Source organism: Cebidichthys violaceus, unplaced genomic scaffold (genome assembly GCF_023349555.1).
Source record: "Cebidichthys violaceus isolate CVI_PGR_0920_01 unplaced genomic scaffold, fCebVio1.0.p SCAF_36, whole genome shotgun sequence".
Classification (NCBI taxonomy): Eukaryota; Metazoa; Chordata; class Actinopteri; order Perciformes; family Stichaeidae; genus Cebidichthys; species Cebidichthys violaceus.
In genome coordinates this window covers 651193-672866 of record NW_027176550.1, presented here as the reverse complement: position 1 = coordinate 672866, position 21674 = coordinate 651193, and the positions used below count along the sequence as shown (strand labels likewise).

Here is a 21674-nt window from a genome sequence, read left to right as displayed (position 1 = left end):
AACTTCTAAAACTTTCCATGAACTGTATCTGTTTGAGTTTATCGAAGAAGATTTTAGAGAAGATCTTAAGTATCAAACATGTACTTAAGATCATTAAAGACTACTTTATTACTCTGGTTGCTTAGTTACAAAAAATACGACAATCTACTTCCTGTTTACATCGGCGCATGCCCAGTGTACGTGAAGAGTCACGTGATATTCGTTTTCAGGCGTGTTAGTCTGGACGGAGATCATTTTGAAAATGATGGCTGAAACGCTGTGTGGACGGAGATTGTTTTCGTTTGAAAACTCTGTTTCCAAACAAAAACGGAGTAGTATGGACATGGCCTAAGACTGAAATTCTGCCATTGTCTGTGTTTAAGTGGATGTCACTGAAAACCTTAACAAGAGCAGTTTCAGTACTGTGGTGCTGTCGAAAGCCTGACTGGAAGACATCAAAACAGTTATTTACGGCCAACAAGTTGTTCAGCTGTTGAAAAACCGCTGAAGTACCACCTGTACACGTACACCTAAGATACAGGTACACCTGGGGTACAGGTACACCTGGGGTACAAGTACACGTGGGGTACAGGTACACCTAAGATACAGGTACACCTGGGGTACAAGTACACGTGGGGTACACGTACACAATCGGTATCTGATGAAACTGACAAAAGGCTCTTTTGTTCCTGAAGGTCTGGTGCAGTTTGACCAGTCGGTGAATGTTGTCAGTCGCTCAGAGGTCAATCAGCTCCAGGAACTGATCTGTGTTTATTTACTCTTTTACTTCTTTATTTATTTACTTCTTTATTTATTTGCATCTTTACTTACTTTACCAAACCGTTGGACCACTGATGTGTAAAGTAGAGACTTTAAAGCTCAAACACTGAAAGAATCTGAAATTGGAAATCTTCAAAAGAACATCATAGTATCAAATAAAGATAAAATAAGATAGAACTTTATTAATCACCAAGGAAACTCTGGTGCCAGAGTTTCATTTAAGATTACAACAGAAGAATAACAATATATAACAATTCTATTGTTCAATATATGAACAATATAATAACAATTATGAAGTGTAAAAAATATAATAAATAATATAGATAACAATATAGAAATAAAGAAGTGATTCTAACACCAGAGCCTGATGGAAACCAAAATAGAAAAGTAACACTGAGCTTCATATTGAGAGAGATTTTGTTAAAAATATTTAAAATGTTGTGGAAATTAACGTCCACTGATTTTGATACAAACTGTTTTGGGTTTAATTTAGTCTAACTTGTATTATTATTATTATTATTATTATTATTATTATTATTAAACAGCAGCTAAAGGAGTTTAAATAATTACTATTATTATAAAGTTGTACTTTTACTTGTAATACTTAGTAAATAATACTTCCTGAGTTGTGCCTAAAAAAAATATTAAATTCACTTTTCTTTCCAACAAATTAGTCCTAACTTATTTTTAATCTGCTTGCTTTTTCTTGTGAAGTAGAACTAGGTGGCATGAAATGAAAACTACCTAACCGGTTCTTGTGTAGATCAGAGAGGTGACATGACTGATGTGGATCAGGTGAGCTAGTGGGCATGTCTTTATACAGGTGTGTGTGTGTGCTGGAGGTAGGGAGGAGGAGGAGGAGGAAGGAGGAAGAAGTTTATTTATGCCTCTGCAGACCTGATGATAGGGACTTTTCAGTCATGGCTCTCTACAAACTGATCTCTGTGGCCACTCTGCTGACTCTGCTGACACCAGGTAAGACCCTCCTCTATAAATAAATAGGTAGATATTGAATTAAATAAATGAATAATCAAATAAAAAAATGTAAAAACAAAAAAAGTACTCTGTAGCTCTGGATGAAATGTTCTAAAAGAGTTGCATTATGGGAAATGTAGGATCCATCGTGCTTTTGGAGTTTGACCCATTCTAGAAACTAAAGTCAGGATTTCTCCACCTCGGCTATTTCAATCTTGAACGGTCTTTTTTTTAAATAATTCAACACAATAAATGTAATAATATTTATACATTTAAGTAATATAGAAGTAATAGTGAATGGGTGACAGCAGTTTTTGAAGAAGAATTATTTAAAAAGAAATGCCTCCAGCCTAGAAGATAATGGGCAGAAAATAATCCTGATAATAGGGATAAACTGCTTCTTTCACGATTATCTTTGAAGTAAAGACAAAACCTTTCTACATGTTTAATCCAATTTAACATAACACTGAGTTCTGACAACAGCAATCTCTTTTTTCTGTATTTGAAAATGATCACAACACTACTGTACAAATATCACCTGTCAATATATCACGAATATTTTCTGTTTTTCAGAGTCTCACTCACAACTCAGTGGTAAGTCACAGTTTTATGTTTTTCTCTACTTCCTTTCCACCTGTCAACATGCTGATGGGACTTCTGTTGTTTTGTTCATAGTTTCATAATAATAATAATAATAATCTATTTTAGATGAATTATGAAATGAGAGTAGAAGCTGTTGGATTAGACCTGAGATCATCAGTCCCGTCAGGAGGCACGAAGGTGTTGCTCACTGTGTCCGTCTGTCTTCAGTGTGCGGTCGGCCTCCGCTCAACACCAGGATCGTTGGGGGCCAGGCGGCCCCTGAGGGAAGCTGGCCCTGGCAGGTCAGTCTGCACAGATCTGGGCGCCACTTCTGTGGAGGATCGCTCATCAACAGCGAATGGGTGCTGACTGCTGCTCACTGCTTCCAACCGTGAGCACCGAGACCGGAGCACATTCTGGTGTTTGTAATTTCCCCTGAAGGGCTCTGCTTTAATGCTCTGTTCTGTGTCTCTTCAGCCCCAGCACCAGCAACCTGGTTGTGTATCTGGGTCGCCAGAACCAGCAGAGCAGCAACCCCAATGAGGTGCAACGGACGGTGACACGGATCATCAATCACCCCGGCTACAGCTCCAGCACTAATGACAACGACATCAGCCTCCTGAAGCTCTCCTCACCGGTGAGTTTCACCAACTACATTTCGCCCGTCTGCCTGGCGGCTCCAGGAAGCAGCTTCCACAACGGCACCGACTCCTGGGTCACCGGCTGGGGCAACATTGGATTTGGAGGTGGGTCAGAGAGGTTCTCAGAGGTAGCGTGACGTTAACAACAAAAGATCATCTTTTCTTTTGTCTGGAGGAAAGTTAAAGTTCACTCAAGTGTTAAGGGTCTTATCTTCATTAAAAAAATAAGAAGCCATTCATTTATATATTTGAAATTGTTTAAATCCATCTGTGCGTTCCAACAGACTGTTTAGTCTGCCAGAAATGTATTCAGTAAGTTTTGAAGCATCCCCTGCTTTATGGTCTGTTTGACTCTAAATGGAGCATAATGTACTAAATGAACATCATGCTGTATTGAAGAAGACTTGAAACTAGAGTTTGAGACCATAAACTCATGTTTACAATGTTTACTGAGGGAATAAATCAAGAGAGAAGTAGAGTCATTTTAGACTAGACTTCTATACAACCAGAGGAGTCGCCCCCTGATGGACACTAGAGAGAATGCAGCTTTAACACATGAAGCATTGACTTCACTTTAAAGAACTGGAGGTTGTCTCTTGAGGATGAATAAATAAAAGATTGCTCCGTAGTGCTGCTAGTGGTCAGAGAGTCTACAGGGTAGCTTTAAAAGTCATGTGCTGTTTATTGAACTGTATCTGTGTGTCTTTAGTTGCCCTTCCGTTCCCACAAACCCTGATGGAGGTGGAGGTGCCAATTGTGGGGAACAGACAGTGTAACTGTGACCATGGAGTGGGCCGAATCACAGACAACATGATCTGCGCCGGACTCCGTGCTGGAGGGAGGGACTCCTGTCAGGTGATCATCTTCACTCGGGTGTTTGGGTCACATTTGACCTCCTGCAAAGGTTCCTTCTCCTGAATGTTTCTCTGCTTAAAGGGGGACTCGGGCGGTCCACTGGTGAGCAAGCAGGCTGGAGTCTGGATCCAGGAGGGAGTTGTGAGTTTTGGAAGAGGTTGCGCCGAGCCTGAATTCCCAGGAGTCTACTCCAGAGTGTCCCAGTACCAGACCTGGATCAACGGCGAGATCACCAGCAATCAGCCGGGCTACGTCACCTTCACGTCCAGCGGGACCGACAGTGACCTCAGCGTCACCTGTGCTGGTCTGCCACCACCACCTACAACCACCGTCCCTACAACCACCGTCCCTACAACCACCGTCCCTCCAACCACCATCCCTACAATCACCGTCCCTACAACCACCGTCCCTACAACCACCGTCCCTACAACCACCACGGCCAGACGTGAGTCCAGACCCTAAACACTGGTTCAACTTTCTATTTTTAACTTTTAAAGATGTTTTCATACAAGATTAGCTTCAAATATAGTTCTAGTAAAAGTATTGATTGATCATAAACATGTTTTACTATTATATCTGGTGTTACTGAATGTTTACCTCTGAGATGTAGTACAGTAAAAAGTACAATATGTACCTGTGAGATGCAGCAGAACATGAAAATACTCAAGTTAAGTACAAGTACCACAAATGTGTACTTAAAGGGACAGTTGACCCCCAATCACCTGAAGTGTTTTTGATCAGTCTAGATAGTTCCAGTGTAGAGATGTCTGTCTTCTTTCCAGTAAAAATTAATAAGATAAGAGGAACCGTAAACTCAGTAAATATGATTGTTCTTCCAGCGGTGGTCTGTGGCCGAGCCCCGATGAACTCACGTATTTTGGGGGGGAGCTCCGTGGCGACGGCGGGCGTGTGGCCGTGGATGGCGAGCCTGCAGAAGAATGGAAGTCACATGTGTGGGGGGACTCTGGTGGGCGTGGACTCCGTGTTGAGCAGCTCCAACTGCTTCTCCAGGTGAGACTCCAGGACACATGGAGGGAAGTCCTGGACAGTGTGGTTCTGTTTAACGTGAACAGGAAATGACCAGGTTGTTTTTAAACCAATCAGAATTGATTTTTAATCCTCCCCCCCCCACAGCTCTCCCACGCCGTCTGAATGGACCGTTGTGCTGGGTCGGTTGAAGCAGAACGGATCCAACCCCTTTGAGGTGATGCTGAACGTGACAAATATCACCATGAGCAACCTGACTGGGTCCAATGTCGCGGTGCTGAAACTTGCATCCCGACCCAGCCTGTCGGACTACATCCAGCCCGTCTGCATGGACGACGGTCGTACCTTCGCCGTGGGCTCCACGTGCTGGGCTGCAGGCTGGAGCTCCGGGCGAGGAGGCGGTGAGTCCAGAATCACGCTCTGCATCGCCTCTCCAGATTAAATCAGTTAGTCCGGGTTCCTGCCCGTCTGGGTTTTGATTTCAGATGTCTCTTCTCTAACCGTTTCCTTGTTTATTTCCATCTTCAGAGGAACAAGTTCTGCAGGAGTTCCAGACCTCGGTGGAGAATTGTGGGAACGCGTCGTCGTCCAGTGACAGCATTTGTACCGGACTGTTCACACTGGAGCAGGTGAGAAATCAGAGCAGGAGGTTCTGAAGATAATTCTGTCTTTATTTGATAGTGATTGTCAGGAAGGGGAGAGAGTGAGAGAAAGACGTGCATCAGAGGTCTTAGGTCGGATTAGAACCTCTGCCTCTACGGCAAGGACTCACTTTGTCTTCCAGTACCCAAACTAGCACACTATTTAGTCGTTGTGATGTCACACATTGATTTGTGGACTGATGTTATAAAGCAACCAGTGAACAGGAAGTGACCACATCTGAACTGAGGAGGAGTGACATAGAGACGCCGTCTACGTCTCTGGTAGAGACCTGTCAATCACTGTGTAGCCCCGCCCCTAAAGCATCCCCTGCTTCATGGTCTGTTTGACTCTAAATGGAGCATAATGTACTAAATGAACATCATGCTGTATTGAAGAAGACTTGAAACTAGAGATTGAGACCATAAACTCATGTTTACAATGTTTACTGAGGGAATAAATCAAGAGAGAAGTAGAGTCATTTTAGACTAGACTTCTATACAATAGAGGAGTCGCCCCCTGATGGACAGTAGTGAGAATGCAGCTTTAGGATACTTCCGTACGTTCTATGTTTGGAGAGCAGTGTTTGCTGCATGTCTCTTTCCCAACGTTTCCCGTCTCTCCTCTATCAAATAAAAACATTAAAAATGCCCCAAAAAAACCTCTTATGCTTTCACTTTCTTTTCGAGCTAAAGTTGTGTGTGTGTGTGTGTGTGTGTGTGTGTGTGTGTGTGTGTGTGTGTGTGTGTGTGTGTGTGTGTGTTCAGGGTGACTCTGGAGGTCCGATGATGTGTAACCTGGACGGGTCCTGGTTCCAGGCAGCAGTGTTATCATCTGAAAATGCCACCAGTCAAACACGAGCAGCATCAGTGAAGATCTTTGCCAAACTGAGCCGCTTCCAGAGCTTTCTGTCTCAGACGGTGGGCTTCTTATCTTCCACCACCAACACAACCACCAACACCAACACCACAGCTCCCACCAACGTGACCTCCCCCACCAGCGGGGGAGCTCCTGCTCGCTCCCACTTCCTCTTCCTCGTCCTCCACCTCCTCGTCTTCTCCATGTGTCTCCACCTCTTCGTGTAGAAACCTCCACCTCTTTGTGTAGAAACCTCCACCTTTTTACTTCTGTAAAGAGTTGTTTACATGATGTGACGAGCACAAATGAATGCAAACAAGCGGGAATTTGAGAGACAATTTAGCTGAAAGTTGCATGAATAATCTTGATCCTTGTGACCGGTGGTTCAACCACACATCCTAAGAAACATAAGTTTCTTTTATCACTCTAAATGTTTTATTTTAAATGTACCAGAGCAACAGGAAGGAACATATTGTAAATAGAAATATACTATAAATAATATGTGCAATATATGCATTTTAAATGAAAGAGCTGTAGAGTTTTGTGCAGGAATGAGATAAATATTAATGGATGGAGATATTGGTCCTGAAGATAATGTAGCATGTTTTGGTTGAAAGGAAACATTAAAACATGAGCTTTACTTTGAAGGACAGTAACTCTGTACTGTACACTGTATACATGAAGACAGGAATCAGCTGAAAGCTCCACTTCCTGTTTGTTCTACCAAGACATTCTGGACTGAAATGAAGAATTCCTTAAAGCTGCACTGATCAGATGTTTATTAATATAATATATGTTTCTGTAGCTACAGCAACCATAGGGGCTGCTTTTATTATTATTATTTTTAAATCAATACAATGAAGAAATGTGTGAAATATTTGCATATTTCATATATTTCCATTTTCAGAATAAAAGTCCCATTAATTATGGATCAAATCCTCATTTTAGGGCATAATGTCTCACACGTGCTCTAAAACAGCATTTGTCTTTTACATTAAACACTAAGATGGTACTTACTGATTAAACTGATTTACTGTCATGGAAGTCTTTTATATTTCATAGATCTGTAGAACATCTACCTCATATTATCAGGGAGCTTCTGGACCATAACGTCAGAATCTATCTGAAGCCAATCATCCACACAAACAGTATTTGCTCTAAAGAAAATACTTCAGCTGCACTATAAATGCATGATTATTTGGTTTGAACAGTAAATGACGAGTCTTGCCGTGAAACTCTCGTGTCCTTTAAATGTGAAAGCACTTAATCTGTTTTGTCTTTTTGTCACAAAAACCTGCTTTATAAATGAGGTGAGCGTCCTCATTTTCCTCTTCATGCTGCGAACACGTTTTATTTCTGATGACAGACCATGAATATTGGTCTTTAATTGTTTTGGTTAATATCTATAAAATGAAAAGACGTGTAGAGAAAATGTTTGTGTTTTATCTCTGGTATGTTTACAGCTTCAGACACTCAGTGATCAGTTTATTAGGAACACTGAGCTGAAACTAATGCAGTCGTCCTCCTTTATGTTCAGTTATGTTTCATTTTGATAAAACAGAATTTAACAAGACTTTAAGTATGAGCTGCTCGCCAGGTAGAGTACACCTTTACAACATGTTCAACATTTAATTCCATTAAAGTGTAACTCTATAGATAGGGTTATTTTATTTTTGTCAATGAATTCCATGAAAAGAACAAAAACTAACAATGAAATAATGCAATGTTTAGGTTGGTTTGAATCTGTAGTGGCTACAAATGATTCAAACATTTTCTTTGAGCTTTTTAACACTTTTTCCTTTATATTTAGATTTTTTTTATTTCAAATTTAGCAAAGTATTTCACCATTTACTTAAAGTTGTTCATGCATTTATCCATAACTTAGCTCACTGGTATCTCATTTTTTGTGTCTTGCCCTCTGGGAAATTCATTATTATAATTACAATTATAATTACTATTATTAATCATAATAGTAAAATGCAGAAATGTAGGAAATTGATTAATATCCTTGAATCTGGTTCAATCAAAGGCAGGAGCAAACAGAAAAGTCTTCAGTCTGGATTTAAAGGAGCTGAGGGTCTCAGCAGACCTGCAGCTTTCTGGGACTTTGTTCCAGATATGTGGAGCAGAAGAACTGAACGCTGCTTCTCCATGTTTAGTTCTGACTCTGGGAACAGAAAGTAGACTGGTCCCAGACGGATGGTTCATAAGGTGGCAGCAGATCACAGATGTATTTTGGCCCTAAAGCATTCAGTGCTTTATAAACCAACAGCAGGATCTTAAAGTCAATTCTTTGTTGGACAGGAAGCCAGTGCAAAGACCTCAGAACTGGAGTGATGTGATCCACTTTCTTGGTCTTAGTGAGGACTCGAGCTGCAGCGTTCTGATAGACTATTTACTGTAAATATACCGTTACAGTTGTCGAGTCTACTGAAGATAAATGCATGGACAAGTTTTTCCAAATCCTGTTGAGACATAAGTCCTCTAATCCTTGATATATTCTTCAGGTGATAGTAGCTGATTTTGTAATTGTCTTGATATGGCTGTTCAGGTTGAGGTCTGAATCCATAACTACACCTAGGTTTCTGGGTTGGTTTGTGGTTTTTAACGTCAGTGACTGAAGCTGAGCGCTGACTTTCAATCGTTCGTCCTTGATACCAAAAACAATCACTTCTGTTTTATCTTTGTTTAATTGAAGAAAATTGTGGCACATCCAGGTGTTGATTTGTTCAATGCATTTACCCAGCCCTTGTATGGGATTATAGTCCCCCGGTGATATAGTTATGTAGATGTGTGTGTCGTCTGCATAATTATGATAACACACTTTGTTGTTTTCCATAATCTGAGCTAATGGAAGCATGTAGATGTTGAACAGAAGAGGCCCCAGTATTGAACCTTGGGGAACACCACATGTCATTTTAGTCAGCTCTGATGTGTAATTAGCTACAGACACAAAGTATTCTCTGTCCTTCAAGTAGGATTCAAACCAGTTAAGAGCTGTGCCAGAGAGTCCCAACCAGATTTTTAGTCTTTCTAGTAGTATGTCATGGTCGACCGTGTCGAATGCAGCACTGAGATCCAGTAATACTAAGACTGAAATTCTGTCATCGTCTGTGTTGAAGTTGATGTCGTTGAAAACCGTAATAAGAGCAGTTTCAGTATTGTGGTGCTGTCAAAGGACTTCAGTGCTTAACTTCTACTGTTAAACACTCACCCTCGTTTTCCAGCTACTTAATCGTGATGCTCAGTGTGACGACCCTCCTCCTATCATGCACTGGGTGCCCGCGTTGTGTTTCCTGTGTTGCAGGTGGTGATTGGAGGCTCGTTAGCCGGATGAGCAGCACCTGTGCCGGTGTGGCTGGGGGCCTTACAAATACCCTGTTCAGTTGGCAACGAGGGGAAAAGGAAGATCGCTGTTGACGGGCTCACGACCGGTGGTGCTGTCGTGGCGTACTTGATGGGAAACATTGTACTACCTGTGCTTGGGAGACAAATAAATTGTTTCTTTTTTGGCCGCTAGCTTGTTGTCTCCCCGTTCTTGTTTCAGTTTATGAGCCAGGGTGTGACATGTTAAAATACAAGTTTAACCAACGTCCACAATAAACCCACAAAACAAAAAAATCAAACCCCCAATAACAGACATAATTGCTTTTCAGTCTCATGATATGGTCTTCCTGGATCAATTTCACTAATTAGATGAATTTAAAAAAATTTCAGCGACTCACCAAATGAGAGTTAGTTATTTGGACTCAACAGGTCCATCAGGATTGGATCCCAGTGAAGACGATCAGGACAGGGATCGGGCCTCTCTCTCTTAATTTTGTATGGAGGTAAGTAGAGGCAGAAGGGCCAGTTCACCGACCCCTGTTGGCTCCTGACAAACTTACAAGGGATCCTGTTTGTGACGCCAATTGTGGTGGAAGATATTCCTATACCCGCTTTGCATGAGTCTTTTAATGCTGAAATAAATAATACCAAAAACCAGGTTGTCTTTTAAGTATTTATTCTCTTTGCAGAGAAGGTTCCATCATCACAACAGAATGCGTTCAGTCTCAGTGAGGAAGAACCAAGAAAAAAGTGAACAAGCTTTCTTTATACAGAATGAGCAAAGGTGGGGGCCGATGGCCAACGTTACAGACATTCTGGTCTCAGACTTTTGGTCTCAGACGGAAAGGATCAACAAGGAAAAACAAACGGCCAGCAACCAAAACAAGCAGCCCAAATGCCTTGGCGCTGGAACATTCTCATACAACACAGTTAGTTATCTTTGTGAACAGGCAAGGGAGAATTCTTCTTCTGCACAACAGAGACACGATGAAGTTCAACAAAGTTCAGAGCAAAATTACTCATACATGAATACAATATAATAGGAATATATACTAAGTAAGTAGAAATATATACTACTTAAAAAAATTACCATTACAAGACGCTTCAAAGACTAAACCAAACACTCATGACCATGAACAATAGAACATGGAAACATTCTTACTGTTTACATCGGAGTTAATAAATCCTTTGCGCCTTTTCTAAAAGCTCAACTGAGAATCGAACACACGCTTTAAGGCGTTGACAGATGTTTCTGGTTCCTCTTGTTCCAAAACATTCGGTATCTGATGAAACTGACAAAAGACTCTTTTGTTCCTGACGGTCTGGTGCAGTTTGATCAGTCGCTCAGAGGTCAATCAGCTCCAGGAACTGATCTGTGTTTATTTACTGATTTACGTCTTTACTTCTGTACTTCTTTATTTACTTCTTTATTTATTTACTAAAGAAGTGATGCTAACACCAAAGCCTGATGGAAACTAAAATAGAAAAGTAACTGAGCTTCATATTGAAAGAGATTTTGTTAAAAATATTTAAATGTTGTGAAATTAACGTCCTCCGTTAATTTTCTCCTCTGATTTTGATGCAAACTGTTTTGGGTTTAATGTAGTCTAATTTGTATTATTATTATTATTATTATTATTATTAAACAGCAGCTACAGGAGTTTAAATATTTACTATTATTATAAAGTTGTACTTTTACTTGTAAATAGATAAATAAATAATACTTCCTGAGTTCTGGCTAAAAAAAATATTAAATTAATTTTTCTTTCCAATAAATTAGTCATAATTTATTTTCAATCTGCTTGCTTTTTCTTTTTTTCTTTTAATTTTCTCTTAAATTCAATTTCTTTTTTATTTTAACAGTTTTTTTGTTTTTTGTTTTTATGACATTTTAAACTCATTGGTTCTGTTTTATAAACGTCTTATGTTGAACATGTTTCCAGTACGTTGAACTACTTCCTGTCTGAATGGTGCTCTATAAATAAACTTCTCTTCAAAACAGTCAGATAAAAGTAAAAAGTACAACTCTTTCCTGTGGAATGAAGAACAAGTGAAGTAGAACTAGGTGACATGAAATGGAAACTCTATGTTAGCGGTTCTTGTGTAGATTAGAGAGGCGACATGACTGATGTGGAACAGGTGAGCTGGTGGGTGTGTCTTTGGACAGGTGTGTGTGTGTGTGTGCTGGAGGTAGAGAGGAGGAGGAGGATGGAGGAAGAAGGTTATTTATGCCTCTGCAGACCTGATGATAAAGACTTTTCAGTCATGGCTCTCTACAAACTGATCTCTGTGGCCACTCTGCTGACTCTGCTGACACCAGGTAAGACCCTCCTCATCGCACACACCTGAACCAATCACGTTAGAGACCCGCTAACCGAGGAGTCAGTAAGACTATTTTAATTAATGAACAGGGATAAAAGTATCACATGTGCAAATCCTGTGTTTAACATTCTACTTTTTACAAAATAGTAGCAATAAAATGTAAAATGTAAAAACCAAAGTGCTCAGAGGAGCCTGAGTACCATTTGTGTGAAAATAATAAAGGATTGAACTTATGAATATGATCAAATCTAGGAGAGAAGAGAAAAATAAAGTAAAACAATAAAGTATCCTTGCATATACAAGGAATTTTACTTGGTGGATGATGCATAACATTAAACAGTCAACATAGTGCAAAAAGTAGAAAATATGAAAAAATATTATAAAATAAAGTGCCCAGACAAACAGATAACGGTACTTTAAACAAGTGTAATTTTAAAAGTGTCAAGCGCATTTAACTATGAAGGTATGTGCAGGGGAGTGAATCGGTGGGAAAATGTCCTGGGGGTGACGGAGTCATTGGGGTCCCGGGCTTTGTTGATGAGCCCGACTGCCGATGGGAAGAAACTGTTCATGTGGCGTGAGGTCTTGGTCCTGATGGACCACAGCCTCCTGCCAGATGGAAAAGGCATGAACAGTTTATGTCCAGGGTGAAAGGGGTCGAGTACAATCTTTCTTGCTCGCTTCCAGGACCCTGAAGGGAGCAAGAAAGATCTTGGAGGAACGGCAGATTGCAGCCAATCACCCTCTCAGCTGAGCGAATGATGCGCTGCAGCCTACCCTTGTCCTTGGCTGTGGCTGCAACGTACCAGACCATGATGGAGGAGCAGAGGATGGACTCAATGATGGCTGTGTAGAAGTGCACCATCATTGTCTTTGGCAGGTTGAATTTCTTCATCTGCCTCAGGAAGTACATCCTCTGCTGAGCCTTCTTGGTGATGGACCTGATAGGCGGACTCATCTCCACCAGAGATGAGTCCAATGAGGGTGGTGTCATCTGCAATCTTCAGGAGCTTGACGGACTGGTGACTGGAGGTGCAGATGTTTGCATACAGGGAGAAGAGAAGAGGGGAAAGAACGCAGCCTTGGGGGGGAACCGGTGCTGATGGTCCGAGAGGCTGAGACGTGTTTTCCCAGCTTCACGTGCTGCTTCCTGTCAGACAGGAAGTCTGTGATCCACTTGCAGGTGGAAACTCTAACGTGCAGCTGGGAGAGCTTGTCCTGTAGCAGAGACGGGATGATGGTGTTAAAGGCAGAGCTGAAGTCCACAAACAGGATCCTCGCGTAGGTTCCTGAGGAGTCCAGATAATGAAGGATGGAGTGAAGGGCCATGTTGACTGCGTCATCTACAGACCTCTTGGCTCTGTAGGCGAACTGCAGGGGGTCCAGGAGTGGGTCGGTGAGGGTTTTGAGGTGGGACAGGACAAGGTGCTCAAAAGACTTTGTAATCACAGAGGTCAGGGTGACGGGCCTGTAGTCATTGAGTCCTGTGATCCTTGGTTTTTTGGGGACGGGGATAATGTTGGAGGGCTTGAAGCAGGCTGGTACGTGGCATGTCTCCAGGGAGGTGTTGAAGACGTCTGTAAACACCGGAGACAACTGATCAGCACAATGCTTCAGGGAGGAGGGGGAGACAGAGTCTGGGGTGGCTGCTTTACGGATGATCACATCACTACTGTACAAATATCACCTGTCAACATATCACAAATATGAATATAAAAACAGAACTGTTGTTTCAAACGTTTTTCTGTGTTTTCTATTTTTCAGAGTCTCACTCACAACTCAGTGGTAAGTCACAGTTTTATGTTTTTCTTTATTTCCTTTCCACCTGTCAACATGCTGATGGGACTTCTGTTGTTCAGTGTGCGGTCGGCCTCTGCTCATCACCAGGATCGTTGGGGGCCAGGCGGCCCCTGAGGGAAGCTGGCCCTGGCAGGTCAGTCTGCATGGATCTGGGAGCCACTTCTGTGGAGGATCGCTCATCAACAGCGAATGGGTGCTGACTGCTGCTCACTGCTTCCAACCGTGAGCACCGAGACCGGAGCACATTCTAGTGTTTGTAATTTCCCCTGAAGGGCTCTGCTTTAATGCTCTGTTCTGTGTCTCTTCAGCCCCAGCACCAGCAACCTGGTTGTGTATCTGGGTCGCCAGAACCAGCAGAGCAGCAACCCCAATGAGGTGCAACGGACGGTGACACGGATCATCAATCACCCCGGCTACAGCTCCAGCACTAATGACAACGACATCAGCCTCCTGAAGCTCTCCTCACCGGTGACTTTCACCAACTACATTTCGCCCGTCTGCCTGGCGGCTCCAGGAAGCAGCTTCCACAACGGCACCGACTCCTGGGTCACCGGCTGGGGCAACATTGGATCTGGAGGTGGGTCAGAGAGGTTCTCAGAGGTAGCGTGACGTTAACAACAAAAGATCATCTTTTCTTTTGTCTGGAGGAAAGTTAAAGTTCACTCAAGTGTTAAGGGTCTTATCTTTATTAAAAAATTAAGAAGCCATTCATTTATATATTTGAAATTGTTTAAATCCATCTGTGCGTTCCAACAGACTGTTTAGTCTGCCAGAAATGTATTCAGTAAGTGTTGAAGCATCCCCTGCTTTATGGTCTGTTTGACTCTAAATGGACCATAATGTACTAAATGAACATCATGCTGTATTGAAGAAGACTTGAAACTAGAGTTTGAGACCATAAACTCATGTTTACAATGTTTACTGAGGGAATACATCAAGAGAGAAGTAGAGTCATTTTAGACTAGACTTCTATACAACCAGAGGAGTCGCCCCCTGGTGGACACTAGAGAGACTGCAGCTTTAACACATGAAGCATTGACTTCACTTTAAAGAACTGGAGGTTTTTCTCCTGAGGATAAATAAATAAATAAAAGATTGCTCCGTAGTGCTGCTAGTGGTCAGAGAGTCTACAGGGTAGCTTTAAAAGTCATGTGCTGTTTATTGAACTGTATCTGTGTGTCTTTAGTGGCCCTTCCGTTCCCACAAACCCTGATGGAGGTGGAGGTGCCAATCGTGGGGAACAGACAGTGTAACTGTGACAATGGAGTGGGCCGAATCACAGACAACATGATCTGCGCCGGACTTCGTGCTGGAGGGAAGGACTCCTGTCAGGTGATCATCTTCACTCAGGTGTTCGGGTCACATTTGACCTCCTGCAAAGGTTCCTTCTCCTGAATGTTTCTCTGCTTAAAGGGGGACTCGGGCGGTCCACTGGTGAGCAAGCAGGCCGGAGTCTGGATCCAGGAGGGCGTCGTGAGTTTTGGAAAAGGTTGCGCCTTCCCTGAATTGCCAGGAGTCTACTCCAGAGTGTCCCAGTACCAGACCTGGATCAACGGCGAGATCACCAGCAATCGGCCGGGCTACGTCACCTTCACGTCCAGCGGGATCAGTGACCTCAGCGTCACCTGTGCTGGTCTGCCACCACCACCTACAACCACCATCCCTCCAACCACCGTCCCTCCAACCACCACGGCCAGACGTGAGTCCAGACCCTAAACACTGGTTGAACTTCCTATTTTTAACTTTGAAAGATGTTTTCATACAAGATTAGCTTCAATGTAGTTCAAATAAAAGAATTGATTGATCATAAACATGTTTTACTATTATATCTGGTGTTACTGAATGTTTACCTCTGAGGTGTAGTACAGTAAAAAGTACAATATGTACCTCTGAGGTGTAGTATATTTTATTTTAGTCAATAAATTCCATGAAAAGAACGAAAACTAACAACGGTTTAATGCTAAAACAAACCCTGCCTCCTGCCCCAAATACTCACTGCTAGAGCACCAAATGTGGATCAATCCGCCGCTGAAAATAGTCCCCAACAGCACTATTTCCTCCTGATTGTTTGACACGGTGAACAGCTGTTTTAGATTACTGAGACTTTTATTCCAAATGAAACAATACATTTGTTTGTTTTTACATATTTAAGATGTAGCCGGAACCATTTAGAGCTGAGAGCCACAGACGGTATTGAGAGACGGACAAACGCGTTGGTTTGTCTCTGCAGATCAAGCTTTAATATAAGACGCATCCAACATCAGACAACAACAAAACCAGGTCCACTTCCTGTTTCATCAAAGGTAACAGAGATCAACTGAAAGGCCTCTCGTATCCAGTGAAGTGTTTGACCTTTTAAAAACCTTGTTTCTGAATAAAGTGATGAGAATTGAATACAAGAGAAGTGTGATCTGACAAAACAAACTGTGAGATTCTAAAAGCTATCCAAACCTACTTGCCCCTGTATGAAACAGTAATTGCCCCCTAAACCTAATAACTGGTTTTGCCACCCTTGGCAGCAACAATTGCAATCAAGCGTTTGCGATAACTGACAACGAGTCTTTCACCTCGCTGTGGAGGAGTTTTGGCCCACTGTTATTTGCAGAATTGTTTTAATTCAGCCACATTGGATGGTTTTGGAGCATAAACGGCTTGTTGAAGGTCAGGCCACAGCATCTCAATCAGATTTAAGTCCGGACTTTGACTAGGCCACTCCAGAACCTTCATTTTGCTTTTCTTGAGCCATTCAGAGGTGGACTTGCTGATGTGTTTCGGATCATTGTCCTGCTGCACAACACAAGTGAGCTTGAGCTTGAGGTCACGAGTTGATGGCCGGACATTCTCCCTCAGGATCTTCTGGTAGAGAGCAGAATTCATGGTTCCATCAATTATGGCAAGTGGTCCAGGTCTACCATCACACCACCACCGCCATGTGTGACTGTTGGTATGATGTTGTTTTTATGAAATGCTGTGTCAGTTTTACTCCAGATGTAACGGGACGCACACCTTCCGAAAAGTTCAACTTTTTGTCTCGTCAGTCCACAGAATATTTGAACAAAAGTCTCGGGGATCATCAAGATGTTTTTTGGCAAATGTGAGACGAGCCTTTGTGTTCTTTTTGCTCAGCAGTGTCTTTCGCCTTTGAACTGTCCCATGATGCTATTTGTGCCCAGTCTCTTTCTTATTGTTGAATCATGAACACTGATCTAAACTGAGGCGAGTGAGGCCTGCAGCTCTTTAGATGTTGTTCTGGGGTCTTTCCAGACTGATTCATGTCAGTTACTTTGTTTCTCATCTGTTCTTGAATTTCTTTACATCGCGGCATGATGTGTTGCTTTCTGAGATCTTTCAGCCGACTTCACTTTGTCAGACAGGTTCTATTTAAGTGATTTCTTGATTCAACAGATCTGACAGTAATCAGGCCTGGGTGTGGCTAGTGAAATTGAACTCAGCTTTCCAAAAAAATCACAGTTCATGCATGATTTATCAAGGGGGGGCAATTACTTTTTCACATAGGGCCAAGAAGGTTTGGATAGCTTTTCTCCCTTAATACATGAAATCATCATTTAAAAACTGCATTTTGTATTTACTAGGGTTATCTTTGTCTAATATCAAAATGTATTTGATGATCTGAAACATTTAAGTGTGAAAAAATATGCAAAACAATAAGAAACCAGGAAGGGGGCAAATACTTTTTCACAGCACTGTATGTAAATAAGCCTTTTAAAGGGAGCATCCTAATGAACTCTGCTGGTGTTTGAGACATTACATCAATGTGATGAAGCACTTTGGTTTATCAGGTTCTTCATTTACTAGATCAGCCAAAAGAGCTAAACATTTCCCATCTGTTAGTTTATCACAATATATATATATATATATATATATATATATATATATTTTGATATAGAAACTGTCCACTGTAAAGATGGTGAACCAGAGCAGACTGAGTGCTTTGATTCAGGCTTCAACATGTGAGAGTCTGCTCTGTTAATCACATTTAACGACGATAACAAACAAGTCGTTTCCTCTGTGAACTCTCTCAATAAAAAGACGCGCAGTTTATTGAAAAGCTGACGTGCTGGTCGTCCATCGGCTGATGAGAGCAGCTCCATCCTGCTCTTCTACTTGATCCTGATCTCAAAGCAGAGGCAGTTACAGGAGTCACACTCCGGAGGCTGACAGGTGCAGGCACAGTCCCACTTCACACACTGTGGGAAAAACACACACACACACACACACACACACATACACACACACACACACCAAACCATGTGAGCAACCTGTCTGTGGTGGAGACACGACACAGTCTGACCACAGAGAGGAGAGAATAACACAGTGTTGTGTGTAGACGAGTGGTGAGGTGGAGGTCAGTGGGGTGGAGTGTTGAGAGGCTTCTTACCGAAGGAGAAGGACACGGAACGGACCAACATGAGCGAACGGTCGGCATGCGACAGTCACACATTTCTGCGAATGTGAAGCAGCGCTCGCAGAGAGAGACGTTCGGAGAGCAGCCCCCACAGTCTGCAGAACAACGGTCCTTTAGGGAGAACGGAGACAAACGGCTGACGGTTCTGTAACGTCTAGGGACGCTGAGGAACACGCTGAGGAACACGCTGAGGAACACGCTGAGGAACACGCTGAGGAAACGCACACTTGAAGAAGGAAACGTGCTCGGTGACAGGTCGGCACTACGACATGTCACATGTGATTTTAAAGAGGAAACAGAAAGCTGGTGTTTGTTTATCTAGCTTCATGAAATGTGATTTAGTATTCAAATAAAACGACAACAAAAGGAGGAAATCTGCTCCCTTCAATCATCACGGAGTTTGTGTGATGAAATGTTACACATGAAGTTTAATTAAATCATTTAATAAAAAGAGTCATCGTCTGTTCATTACAAAAGGTGCAACAGCCGAAGCACAGTTTAATATTTATGGTGAACCACTTTATGATTGTATTATCTGTATGATTTTGATAGAATAACACTTTGTTAGCAACAATGATCTAATCTCATGACCTTCCCTTTCCCCTGAATGTATCCTGAGAGACAGTAGAATATTGGATAAACTGAACAGACGCGTCGCATAAAGACCTGGTGTGTCTGCCCTCTAACACCAGAGGGAGCCAGAGACACGGTCCACTTCTACGTGTGGTGAACGTCACAGTCCATCTGTTTGACGGCCGGCAGCACCAACCTTGAGGCAGAATCGGATCCACAGCCCGACCCCGAGGAGGATCATGTAGAGCCCCAGAGTGATCATCAGCACCGCTGGCAGAGGGATGGAGAGCTCCCAGATAGGCAACACCTGAGGAGACACAGTGTAGTACATAGTGTAGTACATCTAACGGAGTACATGTTGGTGGAAACGGGTTGGTTCTTACTTCCATCGTCTGTTTGTGAGGAGACACCTTCAACTGTCACGAGGTTCACATCTCTGGGAGTTGTGAGAGGAGAACAGGTCAAATCTGTACCAGAGATTAGTTAGATCCGGTGGTAATATGGTAATAATTCAGATTTGTATTTACATTCAAAACGAATGAGCTCATAAAACATCAGTTCATATTAGCTCCATCTCATTTACATTAATGTATCAATAATAATAATATCATTATTAAATATAGCAATCTAATACTCTGCACAATCAGTACTTTAAGTACATTTTGATGATAACGGATAGTTATTGTAGCATCATCACATCTCACATGTACTTTTGCTGGTAGTACTTTCACAGTGTGGTATTGTACTTTTGCTGGTAGTACTTTCACAGTGTGGTATTGTACTTTTACTGATAATACTTTCACAGTGTGGTATTGTACTTTTACTGGTAGTACTTTCACAGTGTGGTATTGTACTTTTGCTGGTAGTACTTTCACAGTGTGGTATTGTACTTTTACTGCAGTAAAGCATCTGAATACTTCTTTTAATACTGATCATATTGAGACACTTACAGTTCTGGTTCACTGGTGGAACATTTAGCATGTTCTGCTGCATGAAAGATGAAAGTAAATGTGTATATTTTATATTATCATTATTATTATTATTATTTATCTGCCTGTTTCTTTGCTGCAAACATCGTAATGATGAATCATGTTGCTTTTTAACGGCTCTGAGAAATATAAACGTTCAAACTTGTGATCCTTGCTAGTTTCTTTTAGTAGAAACACAACAATGCTAGCTAGCTAGGAGCTAACAGTGCTAACAACATCTTACCGCTCTGAAGGGTCCTGTACTCTCATAAGTGTGCCGTGTTCAATACACATAAACGCCGGTATGGTTGAAGTTAAGTCACATCATCTTGTTTTATACGTTAATTGTACAAAAAGAGCATTTTTCTGATGAAAACAAACGGGATTAGCTAACGTTAGCTGTGGCGGCACCAGCGTTGTTGCCATGGAGTCAGACTCGGAAGGGTCCTCAGAAGGGACAAAATAAGAAGCGCGAAGGGGAAAATAAACTCAATACTTGTGGTGAATTTAAGTTAGTACTTTTAGTCCATTTAGTAGTACTCAGAGCCTTTACTTACGTAAAACTACAAATACCTCAGTTTTTTGTTTACTTTCAACACTGTGCAATATCAATATATTATAAATACATAATAATAAATCACCTCTGGCCAAATCAATCACACAACTATAACACTGTTGTTTGTTTGTTTGTTTAAATCTCTGCACTGTTTAGTTTAATATTATTCTATTTTATTGTATATATTGTGCATTATTATATTTAATATGTTTTAATATGTTTTACTCTGTTATTTGTCTTGCTTTACCTGTTTCTATAATTACTGCTGCAGTGAAAACAATTCCCCTTGTGGGATTAACAAAGTAACTATCTATCTATCTATCTATCTATCTATCTATCTATCTATCTATCTATCTATCTATCTATCTATCTATGTATGTATGTATGTATGTATGTATGTATGTGTGTGTGTGTGTGTGTGTGTGTGTCTGTCTGTCTGTCTGTCTGTCTGTCTGTCTGTCTGTCTGTCTGTCTGTCTGTCTGTCTGTCTGTCTGTCTGTCTGTCTGTCTGTCTGTCTGTCTGTCTGTCTGTCTATATTTCAATTTCATGTGCAATATATTGTTTTCATTGATTAACTTTTAACCACTTTTCTTTTTTTGACAGTTCCTTTTTCAATATCATGCTCAATATTACTTTTCTATTTTAGTTTCCATCAGGCTCTGGTGTTAGTTTCACTTCTTACACACTTTATTTGTTTCATTTGTTATCTGTATTTTTACTTTGTTTTAGTATTTTACGTTTAGTTGTTTTTTTTACTTTATTTATTTACCTTACACTTATTGCTATTTTATTTTGTCAGTATTATTTGTTTTACACTTATTAATTAATTAATCTAATAATAAACCTTTGAGTTAGATGATACATTTTATAGTTAGTAGGTACATTTCACAAACATATGGCAAGATTCTTTAAGTCCTTACTTCCAATATTTTTTCTAGTTTAATTGAATTTGTATATCTTAACCATTATGACAATTTAACCGTACATTGTTGTTTTCTGTAGCCCTGATTAAGGTTTCACTAAGATTCACTCTTTTAATGTAATTGTTGTTACAATATCTTTTTTTTTATATATACTCAATTTAATTTTCTATTAACATCTATTATTTTTCTACTTCCATCGTTTTTTTATGTACAGTGTTATTCTTTTAATTTTTTTGGTTATGTTCCTGTTGCAAATATTGTGACACGATGACGTCAGATTTCCAGTAAATGTTGAGAAATATTAGGGCGTGGTAGCCGACGACGACCCTTTTCGTACGTCAATTACGTAATGACGTAGGTTTTGGGGGCGGGGCTATAAAGACTTGTTTTCCGCTTACAGACGACTCTTTCGTACGTCAGTTACGTAATGACGTTGGTTTCAGGGCGGGGCTTTAAAGACTTGTTTTCCACTTAACAGGCTC

General features: G+C 41.2%; 2 protein-coding genes across 2 annotated transcripts; both read left to right on the top strand.

Moving 5' to 3' along the window:
* Nucleotides 1–1658: 1658 nt before the first annotated feature.
* Nucleotides 1659–7272, top strand: LOC137884099 (transmembrane protease serine 9-like). The gene is made up of 10 exons (XM_068725791.1): nt 1659–1734; nt 2308–2328; nt 2545–2707; nt 2794–3062; nt 3667–3812; nt 3894–4257; nt 4652–4823; nt 4947–5200; nt 5328–5428; nt 6206–7272. Exons 1-10 carry the CDS (start codon nt 1680–1682, stop codon nt 6521–6523), a joined length of 1863 nt encoding a protein of 620 aa, XP_068581892.1. The 5' UTR covers nt 1659–1679; the 3' UTR covers nt 6524–7272.
* A 4616-nt stretch (nt 7273–11888) lies between these two features.
* Nucleotides 11889–15461, top strand: LOC137883982 (serine protease 33-like). The gene is made up of 6 exons (XM_068725601.1): nt 11889–11943; nt 13710–13730; nt 13805–13967; nt 14054–14322; nt 14932–15077; nt 15159–15461. The coding sequence occupies exons 1-6, from the start codon at nt 11889–11891 to the stop codon at nt 15459–15461; spliced, it is 957 nt and encodes a 318-aa protein (XP_068581702.1).
* Nucleotides 15462–21674: the final 6213 nt, after the last annotated feature.

Coding starts and splice junctions, on each gene's coding strand:
- LOC137883982 (XM_068725601.1), top strand. CDS start 11,889: ATGGCTCTCTACAAACTGATCTCTGTGGCCACTCTGCTGACTCTGCTG. Junction 11,944..13,709: donor GCTGACTCTGCTGACACCAG/GTAAGACCCTCC, acceptor TCTATTTTTCAG/AGTCTCACTCACAACTCAGT. Junction 15,078..15,158: donor GAGGGAAGGACTCCTGTCAG/GTGATCATCTTC, acceptor CTCTGCTTAAAG/GGGGACTCGGGCGGTCCACT.
- LOC137884099 (XM_068725791.1), top strand. CDS start 1,680: ATGGCTCTCTACAAACTGATCTCTGTGGCCACTCTGCTGACTCTGCTG. Junction 2,329..2,544: donor GTCTCACTCACAACTCAGTG/GTAAGTCACAGT, acceptor GTCTGTCTTCAG/TGTGCGGTCGGCCTCCGCTC. Junction 3,813..3,893: donor GAGGGAGGGACTCCTGTCAG/GTGATCATCTTC, acceptor CTCTGCTTAAAG/GGGGACTCGGGCGGTCCACT.